The sequence below is a fragment of the Chelon labrosus genome (assembly GCF_963514085.1).
Source record: "Chelon labrosus genome assembly, chromosome: 2".
Classification (NCBI taxonomy): Eukaryota; Metazoa; Chordata; class Actinopteri; order Mugiliformes; family Mugilidae; genus Chelon; species Chelon labrosus.
In genome coordinates this window covers 33,527,766-33,545,909 of record NC_140338.1, presented here as the reverse complement: position 1 = coordinate 33,545,909, position 18,144 = coordinate 33,527,766, and the positions used below count along the sequence as shown (strand labels likewise).

At 42.2% G+C, this 18,144-nt stretch overlaps 1 protein-coding gene across 9 annotated transcripts in view; it reads right to left on the bottom strand.

Annotated features, from left to right (window-relative positions):
- nfixa (nuclear factor I/Xa) overlaps positions 1 to 18,144 on the bottom strand; it is a 103,762-nt gene that overhangs the window by 54,582 nt on the left and 31,036 nt on the right. For 8 of the 9 annotated variants that reach the window (XM_084555341.1, XM_084555337.1, XM_084555344.1 and 5 more), the window contains one exon: positions 14,582 to 15,113. In XM_084555341.1, coding sequence (XP_084411467.1) covers positions 14,582 to 15,113 — 532 coding nt within the window. Of the gene's footprint in view, positions 1 to 14,581; positions 15,114 to 15,949; positions 16,690 to 18,144 lie in introns of those variants that run through there. The other variant, XM_084555340.1, reaches the window with a different exon arrangement.

Below are 18,144 nucleotides of genomic sequence, written 5' to 3'. Positions count from 1 at the left end.
ATATTCTGCAGGTGCTGACAAAACCCATGTTTCCACCATTCTGTATACATGTATATACTAGGCATTCGGTCTGGCTGCACTGTATATATCAACATGCACATATGGATAGACTCCATGCAAGTGTGTCTTTGTGTGTGTGTATAAAATGGCCCTTGAAAGCCATTGGGGGCGGCAGTGGTGCGGCCGGTGTGTTTGTCTTGGCAATGATTCAGCATTCCACATTCCTCTGTGATATTCAGTACTGTGACCTCAGGAAACCCGCCCAGCAAAGAAGCTCTCTCTTACGTTCCTCCTCTCGCTGCAGACTTTATTTCTCTCTACTGCCACCTCCCCAACTTTTCTCTCTTTTCTGCCCTCCCTCTCTATCTTTCACTCCACCCTCTTTTTATATCTGAACTTGGGAAATCATCTCTCATCCCCCTTCCCCCAACCAACCCTCGGTTTATTTTCACTTCTTCCTTCTGCAAAGGTTTCTCCTCAACGTTACCCTTTTTTCCAGAAAGAGGTCCCCAGAAAAGGCACCGTTCTCATTGCTGTCTGAACACACATCTTGCTGCTGTCATGAAGAATGGACAACACTGTCCTGGTCACTCAGTTTATCACTCATATGCATATTTCTCCATTATTAGGAACTCATTGAGTGATCCAGCACAGAAAGCTAGGAGGAAATTAATCATTCCTATCCCAACCTCTTTCCCTTTTTCTTATATTCTCAAGACATTAATTTATGCACATGTAACACTCATACAAATATGCTAAAGAATATAACTGTACACAGGTTAAAAAACTGAATCGTGTACTACATTAGATGGGAATAGACTGCATGAATAATAGCTATTGATTGGTCTCCTGATCTCTCGTCCTATAACAAACTTTCTGCTTATCTTGTGTGCCAACTGATTCCTCCTCCAACTCCTCCCTCTTCTCTTTGAGGCCATGCCCACACAACCAGAGAGACATTTCACCTGACATGACCTTACGCCCAGGGCTAGGCAGTTATGCCTCCCTCCCTGTATGCCCCCCTCCCAGCTTGGGCAGTAAATTACTACACATACTTAAAACACAGGGCTGCCACACCTGCCACCAAGAAGCAGAAGGCTCAGGGAAGGAAAAACAGGTAGACAGCAGAAGAGGCATTTAAGCCATACTGAGCTCAAGACAGGATAAACTGTGGGACACTATCAACAGGTTTCAGAGGCACAATCTCACTGCATGACAGAATGACAGTCAACTCATTTTATAGCTGTGCATTTACACTTAACATCAGACAATATGGGACAAGCAGCTGCACTGACAATACCCTGACTAAAACATAAAAGCTATTGTTAAGTTAAATTGACATAAAAATCTAATAGAGTGAAACATAGTGAAACTTTCTGAGCAAGTTACATAACAAATACATCAGACAGAACAAGATGAAATCCAAAAGAAGCCGAAAAAAGATGAGCCCTCCACACTGAGACTTCACCATGTTATACTGTAGCTATCTACTGAGTGCAATGTGCACTGTGTGGCTGACCCACATACAGTGGAGAGGAGGGAAGCACGGGTGAACTGAGGTAAAGGGTGGAGCAGTCAGTCAACTCTCTTATCTCGCTGTCACTCTGACACTTTCCTCTATCACAAGTGTACCTTCATATGGCCTGACTGTGAAGCAACAAACAACTGTAAACCGCTGAAGTCATAAAAATGAACACAGGCAAGAAAAAGACTTTGTGTCTTACATAAATAACACACTTATGTATGTATCTATGTGTAGACGTATGAAAAACAAGCACAGCATGCAATGTCAATTAAAGATATCCAACATAAGCATGGCCACACATAGACACTAAGAACACCAAGAAAAACAACAGATAAAAGTGCATCTGCTGGGCAAGGTCAAACTTATGAAGTTAAACGTCTAGAGTTTGTAAAACTTTCTTTAAATGCAATTGACTCAAAGGACAGAGAGCATATATGTGGATGTGTATGCATATGTGTATGCGTGTTTGCAGACCTATGAGTGAGCGTATGTGTGTGTGTTTCGGATTAAGAGCTTCACCCCTGGACCTCGAAATTAGATAGGGGATTAGTGGGACACATCCGCCACCTGGCATTTTAAGCCCCGCAATTACAACAACAACTTTTAATCAACAACAGCCACACATGTGTCACATACAGTTAGAACTCAGCAACTCATTCATCTTCCTCCTCATGCTGGATTCTCCCAGGGTGTCACTGGGAGAGAAGCTGTATGCTTGTTTTAAGTCTGATCATGACCCACTGTATTTATAGGGATCAGTCTGGATTGGACTTGTTAGCACTGTGCACAAGAAACCAGAGTGAATCTTACGTGGCAAAAAAAATGAGGGTACATCCTTGATCTCCTGTAAAGGTTCTCTCATTGTGCCATGCTCAACGGGGTCAAAGATCAGGACAGGATACAGAGTAAAACCTCCGGTGGTGGTAGTGACTCAGTGCCTTGTTCAAGGCCACTTACACAGTCTGGGTGCTTGCCAACCACCAAAGCCTTATTCTGACTCACTAAGCCACTCCACTGTTATTCAAATCCCTGGTGCCAATGCAACTAAAAGTTGGTAGCAGTGACAGTGAGTTAAACTGCGTTAAGGTTTTATGAAACAACACACTTATAATAATACTTAAATCAAATGGGCTAACTAACGTGGCTTCTAGTAATCCACTCAGCTAAAATGTCAGGTGTGCAGGAAGCTTTGAACAAATAAGCATTCCGCTGTCCTGAGAATGCATGCTCAGGGACAAGTGGGGGTATTCAGTCAGCCAGGTTCAGCCAAAGAAATATATAGCAGTGAGGGCAACCAAACCTTTGACAGTTTTGCGCCGCTTCATGGCCAGCATGCAACTGGGAGGCAACCACAGCAGACAAGCAACCAAACTAAAGACACAGCAGCCAGGGAACACGAAAGAAAAATAAACCATGTTCTTTTTCATGCACACCTCCAGTTAAACATGTAAATAGCCACAGATAGTCATTCTGTGCTCAACAGGCAGTTTAGACCACAAAATGAGTGGATGGAAAGAAGGAATGGGGATTTGCTGCCAATATGCCAACAACCAAAACTGATACATATGTATAAAGTAAAATACATGTGACAAAGCTCAATATATATGAAAACAACTGTGATCTTGATTCTGGGAGACTCAGAAAGAACTGAAGAAAGAAAGAAAGAAAGAAAAAAGACTATTTTAAGCCCAAGTGAAGAGTAAGCAAAAAAAAAAAAAAGCAGGAAAAAGGGAGCACAGCTCTGCAGCTCTTCTTTATTAACAAGCAGCGTCTCCATCCAAAATCTCAGATAGCAATCTACTACAAATTAGGACCAGATTTCTTTAATTGACCATCATGTTACTATAAAAGACAGAGTGCCACCTTGATTTACCAGAACAATAACACACTAAGAGAAACAGGAGACCAAAAGAGAAGGCAACCTAAATGATTAGGCTGAAAGAAAACAAATAAGATGAAAATGAAAAAATATGAAAAGACAAAGCTAGGACTGAGAGAAGTGGAGATGAAAACAGAGAGAGACAGAGAGAATAGGAGAGAGGAGGGTAATTGCAGGAAAAGGGGCTCATTAGTCCGTCACTTTCCTCAATCTAACCCCCAATTTAAGGTCGGGGGAACATAGAGACTAGAGAAAAGAAAAAAAAAAAAAAAACAGAGTAAAACTACAAAGAAGAAATTTCAAAAATACTCCTTCTCCAGTTTGCATCGTCTCAAATGATTTACCTCCAGACTTTTCTTTCTCTGTTTAACTTTCTACTGCTGACCTCTTTACACTAGCTGTGCACAATGCACCATTATGGATCACACACCATATCTCCTTACACACCTCGCATGATGAATACACTGTATCTCTGCCACAGTCTGAAACCACTCCGGAGGGAGAAGAAGGACTGACTTCATGTTCAAAAAGAGTGAAAAAAAAACAAAGAAAAGGGACTGGCTAAAAAACACCAGACAATCAGGGGGAAACAACACTAAGTTGCAAATTAATCAGCAAACTTGCTTTTTAATCTGAACCTAAGATAAAGCAACTTGTATACTGGTATATAAATCAAATGGAGACCTACTGTGTCACTGACTGGCCCATGACCAATTACGGATACTGACTCATAGTTTAAGAAAGTACGGTGATGAGATATTCATTCTTTCCCTGCAGAGTGTTGCCCTCCCCACCCACAGTGCACTCAAGATCTGGAATGTGCTGCACAGACAGCAGTAGAGTTTCAGCCTGAGTCAAACTACAGTCACTGTACTGCATTTTGCAGTAATAATTTTAAAAAGTCACGCTTTTTTTTTTTTTTTTTAACTTCATTCTCAAAGCCAAACACCACTTTTAGCTTGCTGAACTTTGTGTTCATTGGAGATGTGATGTGTGTGAATTTAGGAGCATCACAAAATCTGCCTTTAATCTTTAATCTGCCTAACGACATATAATATCTCTGGTGCTGATATTGTTTGTGAATTGTCAACTACTATGGCAGGGAAAGGCAGGTGAAAGAGTTAAGAAATTGGGAAGATGCTTTAAGGCAGCAGTACCCTGCACTGCTCTCTGTGCCACAGCAGGAGAAAGCTGAGGTAAGGAAGAGCACCAGATGGAACCCTATTATACGGGCCTACCCAAAGACTACCCAGGTTTCAGCATTCTATATGTGTGTGTGCAGAATGGTGGGTGCAGGCATCAGGTGCCAATCAATTTAAAAAGATAATGTGCAGGATTTTCATGGTATCCAAGAAAAGTGCAAATAAATACAAACAAATGTCCTTTCTATTTAGCATTCAATCTGGATCACACAAACGTTATCATCACATTAAGTATGAGGAGTCTTTGTGTCACCTGCTTGTTTTGTTTGCAATTAAACACAGTGCTGCAGATGGCCATATATACACTTTCACACAAAGCCATGCACTCACATAGAAATTAATTAAAACCCAAAAACAAAAATCTATTAATTTCCTCTTATGTTCACATTGATGGTCCACTGATGGTTTCAGCCTCAGTAATAAAATCATATTGGCTGAACAGATGCACAGTTCTGCACATACATTATAATCATGCATTTCAATATCATACACATGTTTTGGCAAGACTCACTGAACCAAATATGTGTAGATGAATATTTACACACCACCGGAGAAATTCATTGTTGTAAAAAAACGTATATGCTCATATATTATACATTGAAAATGCATCTCTCTGCTGTCTTTCTCCCTCTCGTTCTCTCGACTCTCTCCCCTGCTTTCTTTCATGTGGGAGGCAGCACTGGGCACCCAGCCATGCCATATCAATATGCGTACTGGTGAAATGCTTTCCCTGCTTCCCTCGTGTTGCAGTTGTTGAGGCCTGCAGCAGTGGAAAAGACAGCTAGTGTCACCGGATATGGCAGGTCATGTTAGCTAGTAGTTATTTAACGGAGGTTAGCATGCTAGCACTCCCACAGCGGCAGGCCAGAGATAGGCTGGCCTTGTCATAGCAACCTGCCGCGGTGACAGCCTATTGATGCAGACAACGCCAGCCAGAGCCACCCTGGAGGCACCTTGGATTTCACCCAGGCAAGGTTCCCTGGGAGCCAGAGTTGCCATGGTGGCAGCCGAATTTGGGTCCAATGTGAAGGGAAAAGGCGGTGGACTGGGGAGGGGGACTTTGGGGTGGCAAGACAGCGGACAGGAAGAAGGGAGGTAACTGGGTGCTACGCCAACATTAAAACCAATCCTGTGGTTCTAAAGGATTTAAATTAAAAGAGCCAGGATACACAGTTGTATATTAATGGATATTAATGGACGTCCTATAAAATACATATATCCTATAAAAGACAAAAACAGCAACAGAGAAATGGAGAAGCTGCTGCTTTAACCTTCACTAAGGGTCTCTTATCAATGTGAATGACAAGTTGCATGTATTGATGAGCACAAAGCGCAGCTGTCAGATCAGTCGAGTTACAAAGTGACAAATGCACTTCTCATATCTTACTCCACAAACACCGCTATAACAAGATGTTCTGTCAAACAATTAGGGTAGGTAAGTTAAAAGGAGTAAGAGTTGTTAACATTCTGCGCAATTGAATAGAAGCTAAATGAAACCTTTTGAAAGACGCCACTCTCTCTTGGCTCCTCTGTGCCTGCTCTTTCTGTCAGAAATCACTAAGTTGTTGGAGATGACTTAACCCTGATCTTTGTATTCATAAATTCATCACCTCTTAATTAAAAAGTTTTCATGATTAAAATGCACCAAAGGACTTTTTAGCACTTAGTTTACACCTGGCTCCCTTGGCTGACAGGCTGACAAATTATGAACAGCTGAAGCAGAGTGATGCACAATGGTGGCCAGTTCACCACGGTGTCCCTGAGACCCCAACCCTGCTTGTTCCAAACTCCATCTCTCATAAAAAAAGACTTTCTGTTTGGCTCAGCGTACTGTAAATCATGCAAAGAAGAGCATAGCACTTGTTCTGGAAAAAACGCATGCACATGTGCACTCTCACATGTCTCATGAACGCCTATGCATATAAGCCTTGCCAAAAGGACAACACCCCCTACACCACTTTGTACTAAACACATAAACTGCCGTCGGCCTAGCCCACAATTCTACCCCTCCCACAACACCATCCTTCCCTGAAGCCGTGCTAGGGATAAAGAACAAACACAACACACTATCTCTTCCCCCACCTTACGCCACTCGTTTTAGACCGTCCACCTCCCACCTGCTCTGCACCCCCTTCAAGCTCACACAAACATGAACGAACGCACACACCACACCATTCCACTCCAAACCCATCCTGTTATCTAAACAAGCGCCATCCTCTCGTCAGCGTCAGTGGGTTCTTTTCTCTGTCTCCTCAGAGAAAAGAGAGACTCTCCTGTTCACAGATGAATGGAGTCTTTTGATGAAGCACCGAGCCTTGTTTACTGCCACTCCGTTTATTTACCGGCCTGTTTTTCAAGTCGTCATTGAGGGACACTCTAACAAACACCTCCCCCAACTACCCCAACCTCACTCACCAACTCCATCTCATCCTCTACTTAACGGCAACACCCCCCCCCCCCCCCCCCCCCACACACACACACACACAATGCACATACATACTGTCCCCGCTCTCAATCCCATGTTGTTCCCTATCCCATTTCATCCTGCTTTCTTCTCTCCGTCTAGTGTCCTAGATCTGTGTCCAAACTGATTTGAAGCTTACTTGCTTACACAGACGCATGCCAAATTTGATTCTCTGCATTCTGTTGGGCTTCTCGACTAGCTTGCTCGTTTCCCCCCACCCCACTTTCTGTCTTTACTAAACTGCTCTCCTTCTCACGCTGAACACCACACAATGCCTTCATGAGGTTTTTCTCACAAGGAGGAGGACTGGCTGGTTGAGAAAAAAAAAAATACAGTTTGATAATGTGATATGTTTTAACCAGGAAAAAAATTAATGCATAAATTAGCAATTAAATGAAACGGTCAGAAAATCTCATAAAGGCATAAAACAAAAGACAAACTAAACTACAATCATATTTTATTTCCTAAAATTATAACGCACTGACTGAACAAATATAACAGATCATTAAAAAGGAAAAATGGAAAATAGCTGGTGGCATGAAAACATTAGTTAGGTTAAAAAAAAAAAACAATTCCAAATGTTAAAGTCAGGGTCGAGAGGCCCATGATTGCCGGCTTTCACAAAAAATGAGGACAATGGTCCTATTGAGTTCTAAAATGTTTGTGCTTAAAAGTTATTATACATTTTTCTGTAGCTGCAAATAGCAGTCCACAGTGTTAATGAGACTAGGGGAGGGCATTCATTTGAACCCTAAAGAGGAATAAAAGAAAAGGCGAACAAGTGAAGGCAAGAGAAGAAGAGAGGAGAAAGAGAGGATCAGAGGGAGGAGGTTGGCAGAGACTGTATGAAAATTTGGCGTCTTCCATACAGAGATAGCATCGTGCCAAAAACGGCCGCCGACACAACTCCTCTCACTTTCAACATCAGACTCCTTTGCTGTGTTAAACCCGCCCACATAATAATTTTGTTATTCTTCAACCCACATGTGAAAAATTAAATAAAATAGAGGTTATTTTTATTTCCTTTCTGAAATCAGTCGTGGCCCAACTTTTATTTAACGATATTTAATTCAATTGAGACACTTCTTGCGAGGAAAATCTCTATACAAAAAATGTAATAAAAACAACTTAAACAAAAGTAATAGTGCTGTGGATTTGAAGCTCAGTATTGTGGCATTTATTCTAGCATGACTATGGCTTTGTGGTACTGAAAAGCGCCGTTAGCCAGAGAGCCTTTGCCAGGGCCTCGCTGTGAGTGCAGCCCGGCGAAAAAGCCGCATTCCCTGGCTCTCTCCCTCCTTTCTGGCTGGCCTGCCTGAGAGTGAGCATTGGCCACTGCACTCTTTCTCCTGCTCCTTCTCCACCTCTTCCTCCTCCTCTCTGTCTCTCTGAGGTCAGGAAACCCTCCTGAGCGGGTATATGGTTTTTGGGGACAGACACATTTCATGGTTGGCGCCGCTACAAAAGCCTGAAAAGAGACCCGGCACTGGGAAGACACAGTATTAATACAGACAATACCTCCCCCTCGCTGCTTCTGACTCTCTCTTTTCTCAGTAACCTCTTTCTTTTCATTTCTTCTTCTTCTTTCTCCCTTTTTTCTTGCGCTCACTGTGTTTGTTTCCAAATAAAAAAAAAATGATAAAAAGCCCACTCAGCTGAAGTAAAGGATCCAGTCTTTTAATGTGCAATTAAACCTCAACAGTAGGTATTGGACCAGGTAATACACCCGTAGTTCCTTCAGACAAAAAAATAAAAAATAAATTCTTAATAAAATTGTATCAGTAAAATATAAATAATGTATTAGATTAATATATTTTTTAATAACATTCAATAAAAATTTACTTTGGTTTCAAGAACATAATTTTATTCTGGCCCATTATAACTGAGTCTATATATAAAGGAAAAAGGCATTTTCTTAAGACCCAGCAGCGATAAAGGTGACATTTGTTAGGTGGCAATATAAATTAGTAGACGCTGTAATTCAAAAAGAGTACGGTACTATGTAATAAAAAAAAGTTATGCACCATTAGTAATGATGAAAACGCAAGCATCTAGATACGCCTTCCAAAAAATGTGTATTCTTCTGCTGTTTAACCTGTGTTGATTTACAATGTTGAGTTTCTTTCCAGCAGAAACAGGAACAATCTGACAAAAGGGAATCTGACCAAACAACAATACAAGAGAAAACTAGCACAAACTGCCATATTTGCCTGTTCCACCACATTAATGGCCTCTCAATTTCACTGGAATAATCTGTTTACCGCATATCTCCCGACCCTGAAACTCTTCACACAAAAGGAAACTGATGCTGGTGGACCAGAAATGAGTTTTACTCTCTCCCTAGTCAGGCACAGCCAAAGAAACAGAGGCTTATGATCATTATGTAAAAACTGAAAAAGCAGGGAGCTGTTTTGAGGACAAAGCCATCATATCAAGGAGCATGCCACTTTTCACTGGACAATTTAATGGGGGACCAAACATAACAACATTGTCTTTGACGCGCCTTCCTCATGTTTTTTTTTTTTTTAAATTTTCCCTCAAGTCTGCTTGTGTCATCATGTCTCATGAGATAAATGCAGACCCTGCGGTTTTGGATCAATCTATGTACGTCTGTGACACCCCAATGTTAGCCCTGTCTGTGTATGTGTGTGTGCATGTTTTGGAGCGAATGAGCACACAACAGAGCTTTGGCTAGCCCGATACCAATAGCTATCCAAATACACAGACTTTTTTCTGAAGCCAAGAATAGTGTGAGAAGACTCCCTCTCACTCTCTCTCTAATGTGACGGGGCTCTCCCTCTATCTTAACCCTTTAGATTTGATATGTAGCCACCTCTCTGTGTCCCTGATGCCAGACAGAAAGACAGAGACGCGCAGAAGCCCGGCTAAACGAGAGCCATCAGTAAACATTTGCTGATGCCAACGCTGCTCTGCATGTGAAGAGCTTTTCTTAGACGACATGGGCCCTGTTCCCACCACACACAATACAAAAGCCTCAGACCTGACCGACTCCCTGAGTGTCAAGATTTCATTTGATAAAAATTTCACTGCTGAGGGTCATCCTAAGCTGAACTCACACACAGACACAAACAAAAACAATTGCACATAAGAACAGTCTATTCAGCACGTATGATGTCATGGGAGCCAGAGGAAAGATCCGGGAAGTAATTAACAATAGATTATTTTCACTGAAAAAATACTGACCATGGAGAATCCATTAGTCTATCCTGACAACTTTTAATACATTATGAGCCAATTATCTTGTGGCCCTGAGTGTAAGGATTCGTCTCAATTTCTCTCTCTCCCTTTTCTATTTTTACATTTCAACTTCTACAGTAACATATTTACTTTTTTTTTGCACCCCCATGAACTCAGAGTTTCCTCTGTGATGAACGCAAGTAGGGTTTTATTTTTGAATCCCTACTGTGGTCAGTGAGTTGGCTGGTGGGCCGCCACAGCACTAGGGGTTCTCTGGGCTTTCTCACAGCGCTGTCCAAGGCATGACTATTGCTAAAGTGAGAGGGAGGCAGGATCTGGCACTGTAGAGCGTAGAGTGTGGAGTGGTCATGGCAGAAATGGCACAGCGAGCACATTTCACACCTCCCTCGGTGTGACTGCAAATTTCCTGTACTGCACTTTTGATTGGAAACACATTTGAAACATCTTTTCATGATCACACTTACGGAGTACAAAAGAAAAGAAAAAAAAAAAAAAAGCAGTAAGGATGTGATCCAAACCATGAGTAAGTGCACTGAGCTAACTTTGGAACTCATAGATGTTTTTTTTTTTTGTCTTCTGTTTTCCGACCTTAGAATAAATCAGAAATGTGCAGAGTTTAATCTAAAGCAGCTCACAGATTATAAATCAAATAGGTCCACTCGAGAAATCCTCAAATGGTGGACAACCGGGGCCACCTATGCGGCAGTCACACTAACAGAAGTGAGAATTATGTCTCAACCAGTACAGTGAAGTATAGTAACACACTCCATTCAATGAATGGAGTAGTCATTGATTATCAAAGGAGTGTGTGGAGTGCAGGCCCGTGGCAATTTCAGGCCAAGAGATCACTATCTCCATTGTAATATACCACTTACTCACTCTTAATAAAACACTAAAAATACACTACACACTGCACTGCACGTAACCACTCGTTCTCATTCAGTATTTCAGTTGCAGTGTTTAAAGATATGATCCACCGACTGTTTTTTTTTTTTTTTTTTGCACTTTATCTGAGGTGACTAAATAACAGGGTGAGAAGGTTGTGTATTGTGGCATTGTGGTTTGTTCTGTTACAGCTGCGGTGTGTTATGGTCTGTAAGAGAAAGGATCTCAAGGCTGGCTGGCTGCAGAACAGTCTGCGAAAGCATGACGGCAAGCCCAGAGATTCCCCGTGGCAGCTTTTGCACTCTGTCAAAAACAAAATGCAAGACGTCTTTCTCTTCTTCCCACGACCAACGGGGCTCGTGTGCTGCCAAACAGAACAATCACTATTGTAGCCTCTTCTCCTTTCCAACACGCTCTCGTCGCTCCCTCTCTCTCTCACACTGTGTCTCCCACAATATAAACAAAAGAGATCAGCAGAGGCTTTACCTCTGTGAGAGCAACAATGAGGGCGATGTTTAAGGAGACAAAACAAAAGTGTGCATGGGATCAAAGAGGAGCAAGGAAGACAGAGATGCTAAAGACTGACAAAATACAACCCAACAAAACTCAAACAATGAGCACATCTAGTCATTCACTGAGCGACCGAGACAAAAATCACACATTAGTGTTACAGATAAGTGCGACAGATAAAAACACATGCGAATGTACAAGTTGAAATTAAACGAGGGACAAGTGTGAGGACAGCGTCTCTCCAAACAGGATTTAAACTGTGTATTGGCGCTTTGGATGAAGATAAAAGTAGCGAGGCACTCTGTGTTAGCCAGATAAGATAAGAGACGCACACAGTAAGTCAACATTATGAATGGGCAGAGCACGGGGCAGACACTCCAAGCAGTCCATGTGTTTTACTGTACAGCTAATAAACCAAAGTGCTGTGGTGATGGGTGCACAGGGAATGAAAAATTAACAGCTGACGTTTCAAAATAGGTAGAGGAAAATGTATGATGCATTTACAGTTTTGGACTACATATACTTCACTCTTTAATTGGCAGTCTTCCTTCAAACACAATGCTCTGTAGCAGTCAAGACTCTATTTTGAAAACATCCTCTAAAGTCTTAAATCATTTATTATAGTAAATGTGTAGTATAACAGTACTAAAAAAACACTGTCATGCAGACAAACCCTTTGCTTTCTCAATAAATTCTGAAACATTTGATAAGTCTAAGGAAACTTAATTATATAGGTTGAAATACCACATGCTATCATATTAATTTCCCTTTCAAAACTAAATATGCAACAGTAAGGCAATGGCTTTCTGCTGATTAGGTGTATTCTTTAAGTTGCACATATGAAACTAAACAAATACAATTAAATGTTATATAACATAAGACTATAATTTAAAAGTCAAATATGCTACAACAGTGTTAAGTATAAGATATTACTAAAAACACAACAGACAAAGCAAATTTTGCAGCACAGTTTCAGTGAAAAAAAATATTAAATCAGTTATACTGAACATTAAATATTTGCCAGATATGAAATACCATTAAAACAGTAATACAGACCGCCCGCTACCTACGGTTTACTACCGCCACAGACAGACCAACAAAGTGATGCTGGAGCTGCTGCCAGGGATTGGCTTGGCTGTGTGAGGTGCTTGGCCTCGACCGAGTTTTTATTTTGTGTGTGTGTGTGTGTGTGTGTGTGTGTGTACGTGTCAGAGAAAGAAAGGGAGATGAGCATTTGCTATATTCATGTTAGCGCCTACAGAAAGAGTTGTGTCTAGGCCGAGAGTGAGTGTGTGTATTTGGGCAGTGACTAGAGTATGCTATATATATATATATATATATATATATATATATACACACACACACGTGTGTGTATGTGTGTGTGCGTGTAAAGGTTGAGTCACTGTTTGAAATTTCCAGAAAATTCCAGCTGAGATAATATTAGGTCATGAGCGTGTGTTTGATATACGTAGCCAAGCAAATGGTGAAGTGGTGTGTATTTGAGGATTTGGCTGTGAATGTATGTGCGGCTGCTGTGACTGTGTTTTTTGCAATTGGGGTAAAAAACTACAACACAGCCAGTGTTTTGGCTGTGTGTGTAGAGTACGCGCACTGGAGGCTACAGTGATGCTTTGCCGGGTGTGAGTATATGTATCCATGAGGTGGCTGAGATACAACAATGTTTGGCTGTATCAAACTGTATCTGTGATAGTCCTTGGCCGAACGTGCTACTGTGTGGGTGTGCCTACGCGATCATGACTAAAACCATGTTTGGCTCTACGTGTGAAAGTGCGCTACAAAGATGACAGAGTTGTTTTTCTTCATTTTTTTATTTTTATATATATATATATATATATATATTTTTTTTTTTTTTTTTAACGGAGTGAGTGTATCTTTATTTAGCTGTGTTTGCATTTGTGTGTATGGCTGTGAAGGTGGCTGCAATAGTACTGGCCGTCTTTTAACATTGGCGTTTGGTGTGTGAGTGTGTGCTTGGCATCCAGGTCCAACGTGGTGCTAGCTCTCAGGCAGACGGTGAAGGCGGCAGCAGCCTGCGGCCTGAGAGCAGGAAACTCACGGCTTTAATCTCTTTCTCTCACACACACACACACATACACACACACAATCTGGGCCGTGGCCAAATGAGGATCCCTGGCTACAATGGCCTTATCACTGCACATACACTCCGACAGACTGAGTACAATATTATAAACAGTGACTCTCCTTTGTGCAACATTCATCTCACAAAAAACACAGAATTCAACTGTGGTGATCATCCCATAAAAACACTCACAGAAACACACACACATAGACACAGGCATGCAAATTCCTTCCTATAAAAAAACACAAAATACATGCTCATATGAAGCCGCAAATGCCTCGCTCAGAAAAAAGAACACATACTTGCCAGAGCACTCTGGACGAATGCCCTTGACACACACTCACATTTTTTTTATTGTTGTTGATACTAGGTTGTCATGTAAACAAAAACTAAGAAACAGATGAGAGAAGAAAATATTTAAAAAATAAAGACAAGAGGCAAAAAAAAGAATAATAATCTGATAAAAAAAAGCAAGAATCGGTTTTCCCTGTAAGTTTTTTTCCCTGGTAGATACATATTCCCTTTATTTATTCAAACAAGTATTGTTAAGTAGCATTTTAAATAAACATATTTATAGATCAGTTATTGCTTCTGCTCTGTAAAATGAAACACCTTCATGGTGTGTTTCTGAAACTGAAACTGTAATTCCTCCTCTATTTAATTGTGGTACCAAGTGTCATGGTGTGCATGTGTATGGTTATGCAGATTTCTGTTTGCACCTAAATGCACGTCAACATGGGCATTTATGACAAGTGTTTCTGTGTTGGCATCTCTCTCTATTAGTGTGTCCACATACCTGGTGTGTGGACGAAGTAGGCCAGGTAGAGGTCCAGCTCCTTGACAGACACTCCGATGTGGTGTGGCTGGACACACAAGCCAGGGTTGGTGCACTGTGGTGACTTGACCAGTCGTTCTCCATCCGTGCTCTCCAGGGGACTGCCCTTGAACAGGATGACCATCACCAGGTCGAGCCGCCACACTTTGTCGGCCTGACGCAGGCAGTCGATGCGACGGATCTTGCCCTTCTGGTCGGGGTTGGACAGCACACAGCAGGGGGGTTTCTTCCCTGTGATGGTGAGCACAAAGTCCTCACGGAACTCTGGCCGGATGTCCTTGCGAAGCTTGGCTAGCAGGCGCGAGGCCCACTTCTGCTTGATCTCTGGCTTCTCCCCCAGCAGCTCATCCTTCACTGCGCGCTCTTCCTCCTTGGACATGCGCTTCTCATGCTTCTTGAAGTATTTGCGTTTGCGGGCCTGAAGATTGAACCAGGTGTAGGCGAAGGCGCGGACATGGGGCAGAAGGGCCTCGATGAAGGGGTGGAATTCATCCTGGATGAGGGAGGTGGAAGGGGGCAGGGTGGAGGAGGAGAGGGAGGAGCGGGGGAAGCAAGAGGAGGTAGTGAGAGAGAGGGGGAGAATGGGGGAGAGAAGGATGGGGAGAGAGGAGTGGGGGTGAGGAAGGGAAGAGGGAAGAGAGGCAGTTAGCACCGGCGCGCAGCATGGAGGAGCGGCGCCTGCTCCGTGTGAGTGGAGGGAGAGAATGAGCGAGAGGCGCAGAGAGAGAGAGAGAGAGAGAGAGAGAGAGAGAAAGAGAGAGACAGAGAGAGAGAAAGAGAGAGACAGAGAGAAAGCGAGAGAGGGAAAGATGCTTCACACACTAAAACAGACACTGAGGACACACTTTACAAACCACTGAACAACACAATATTGAAAGACTGATGTAAAAGATGAGAAATCTCTTTTATCAAGTGTGAGGGTTTTCTTCATGTAATATTAGTGTCAAATCTGACAAATAATGGAAGACGAACAAATGTCTTTGTTATTAAAAATATATATAACCTGCCATCTATCGGATCAATTACAAAACAAAAAAGATATGACTTCTAGAAAATATAGTTAATTCTTAAAACACGTTAAGTAAATAAAGTAAAAACTTGGCATTTATACAAGCCTGTGTGTACTGACTAGATACGGCAAACAACACTGAAATAACCCGAGAAGTCACAAACCATATTCTAATTATTAAAATAAGGCAGTCACACTCGAATCGACAACATGAATTTTTTGGCCATAAATGACATCAGTGCGTCTTCACTCAAAATTACTTAAGTCTTAAGTAAAATCAAAAGTATATCTAAATAAAACAAGAATTATATGGTAGTTACCATTTTGCTCTCTCATCATAAATTCACCCCGTCGATTGCAAAGAAACTTAAAATGCAGTACCAGTACTGTAACTGGATTGTTGAGGCAAAAGGCGCAGGAGTAAAGCTGTGTATATTAAAAAAACAAAAGACTGAGGAAAAAAAGTAAGCAAAAAAAAGAAGCTGAGAAAGTGTCCAATAAAAGCAGCAGGGGGGAAAAAAGCTGAGAAAGAGGAGACAGGCCAAGGGGGAGCAGTGTAATACCAGCACAGGAACACAGGAGGTACTGTCGTAGGAGCTGCAGGAGAGGTGCTGTTGAAGAGCACAACAGAAGTAGAGTGTAGAGAAGTTTAGCAATCTCTGTCTAAAGAATAAAAAAGAGCCGGATGTGCACTAATTAAATCAAACAGAAATTGCAAAAAGTGACTCAAATTGTCAAAAACTTAAACAAGCCTCTCTGTTTGTTTGCAAAAATGTGTAGAAAAAAAATATCTTGATGAAAAAAACAACACAAAAATGGTTGGCAAAGCGGCGCGTGCTATTGGTTCAATTCTGATCTGCATAAGACTCACGGAGAGGGAGAGAGGGAGCTGGACAAGGGGGGTGCAGACGAGGAAAAGAAGAAGAAAAAAAAACAAAAAACAAGAGGACCGAATCAATGTTGGAAGACTGTGCACGACCGCTGGCAAACCCGAGTGCAGCTTCTTTTTTCCCCCTCTTTCTCTCCAACTCTGTCTCTCTCTTTCTCTCTTCCTCTCCACTTTCCGTCTCTAACCATTGACTGAGTCTGTGCAACACGCAGAGGGCCCACCTATTTGGCATCGAGTCTCAAACAGCCCAGCAATACGCACGCTCCCAGCGCTGAAAGGGAGGGAAGAGAGAGATGGCAGAGGGAGAAGCGAAGAGGTGGGGGTGTGGATGGTTGGTGGCTGGTAGTGGAGAGAGGGCGGGGGGTGGATTGTGTGTGGTGCAGGCAGAAGGCACGTCATTAGCCAAATAGACAAGTTCCAATCTAGTGCAAAGGCAAAGTCCAGAGGATATTAATTTTACATGCATCCAGACAGCACCCGCCCTCTAAAGCTTCCCTACACTTCCTCCTCCCTCACTGCCTGCGTCACCAACATGGTCACAACCACCTTAACAAACCAGCGCGTTTCCCAACCCCCACCCCCCCTCTCCACCCACCTCCCTCTCTCTCTCTCTCTCCGCTCGCGTTACACCACCTTGGCATGGGATGGCATGAGAAAACACAGACCCAAAATCCCACTAGACCTGAGACCAACAGCTGCTCCTGGATTTACCACACAAACAAAGAGAGGAGGGGGAAGAACCCCCCCACCCCCACAAAAAAAAAATACCATCCAAAAACATGCTCTCCTGTTTCAAAATGCACTCTTACATCCAAACTGGCCTCTTCTCCTCCTTTCACTCTCCATTTTTTTTTGTTACTCCACTTTAATAGTCCCAACAGCACAGACACAGAAACACATTAAAAGTTTCTGTTACCAAATTAGAGAGCAATCCCAGTTGTGGGTGAGAGACTGGATTCAGTGGACAATGACAACTGTGGTGGACAGTTTCACATGTTAAGCTGGTTTAGTGAGGCGAGTGCATATTAAAACTGTCTAAAACAGGCTATACTGCTTCCTGTAATTTGCAAAGCTTAGTCTAATGTTTTCAGATTCAGTCTCTGAAATAGTACGAAGAATAACAGTTTCCTACTGCGGCCTGTAAATTGCCCATATTTTCATCGTGTTGAATTATAAAGTACACAATGACACGTAATTGGGACTGAACAGCAGCACAAAGTGAAAGAGCACATGTCCCCTATAGCTGCCTTGCACTGCACGTTGCCTCGTCCTCATTGGCTGACCCATGCGACCTCAGAGGGACAAGCTGTGCCCAACGCACCATGGGAGAAATACTTGACACAAAAGCTCTCACCAAGTACCAATTCAACATAATCTGAAGCATTTGTTAGAAAAATAATATCTTGTGATCGCTTGATATTAAATACGTATTGACCGCTCTTCTCATTAGAACTGTATTTAAATGTCAACTGTCTAATTTACAATAAAGAAACATGTTTGCTCGTTTATGCCGTCCAAATTACATGAATCAGTCCATGAGGCTTGCAGGAATTATAGAGACATTGTCAAAACTGGATTCTCGACAGTGGGCAGCCATAAAAAGCTAACTTGTCATGCGGCAAAGTT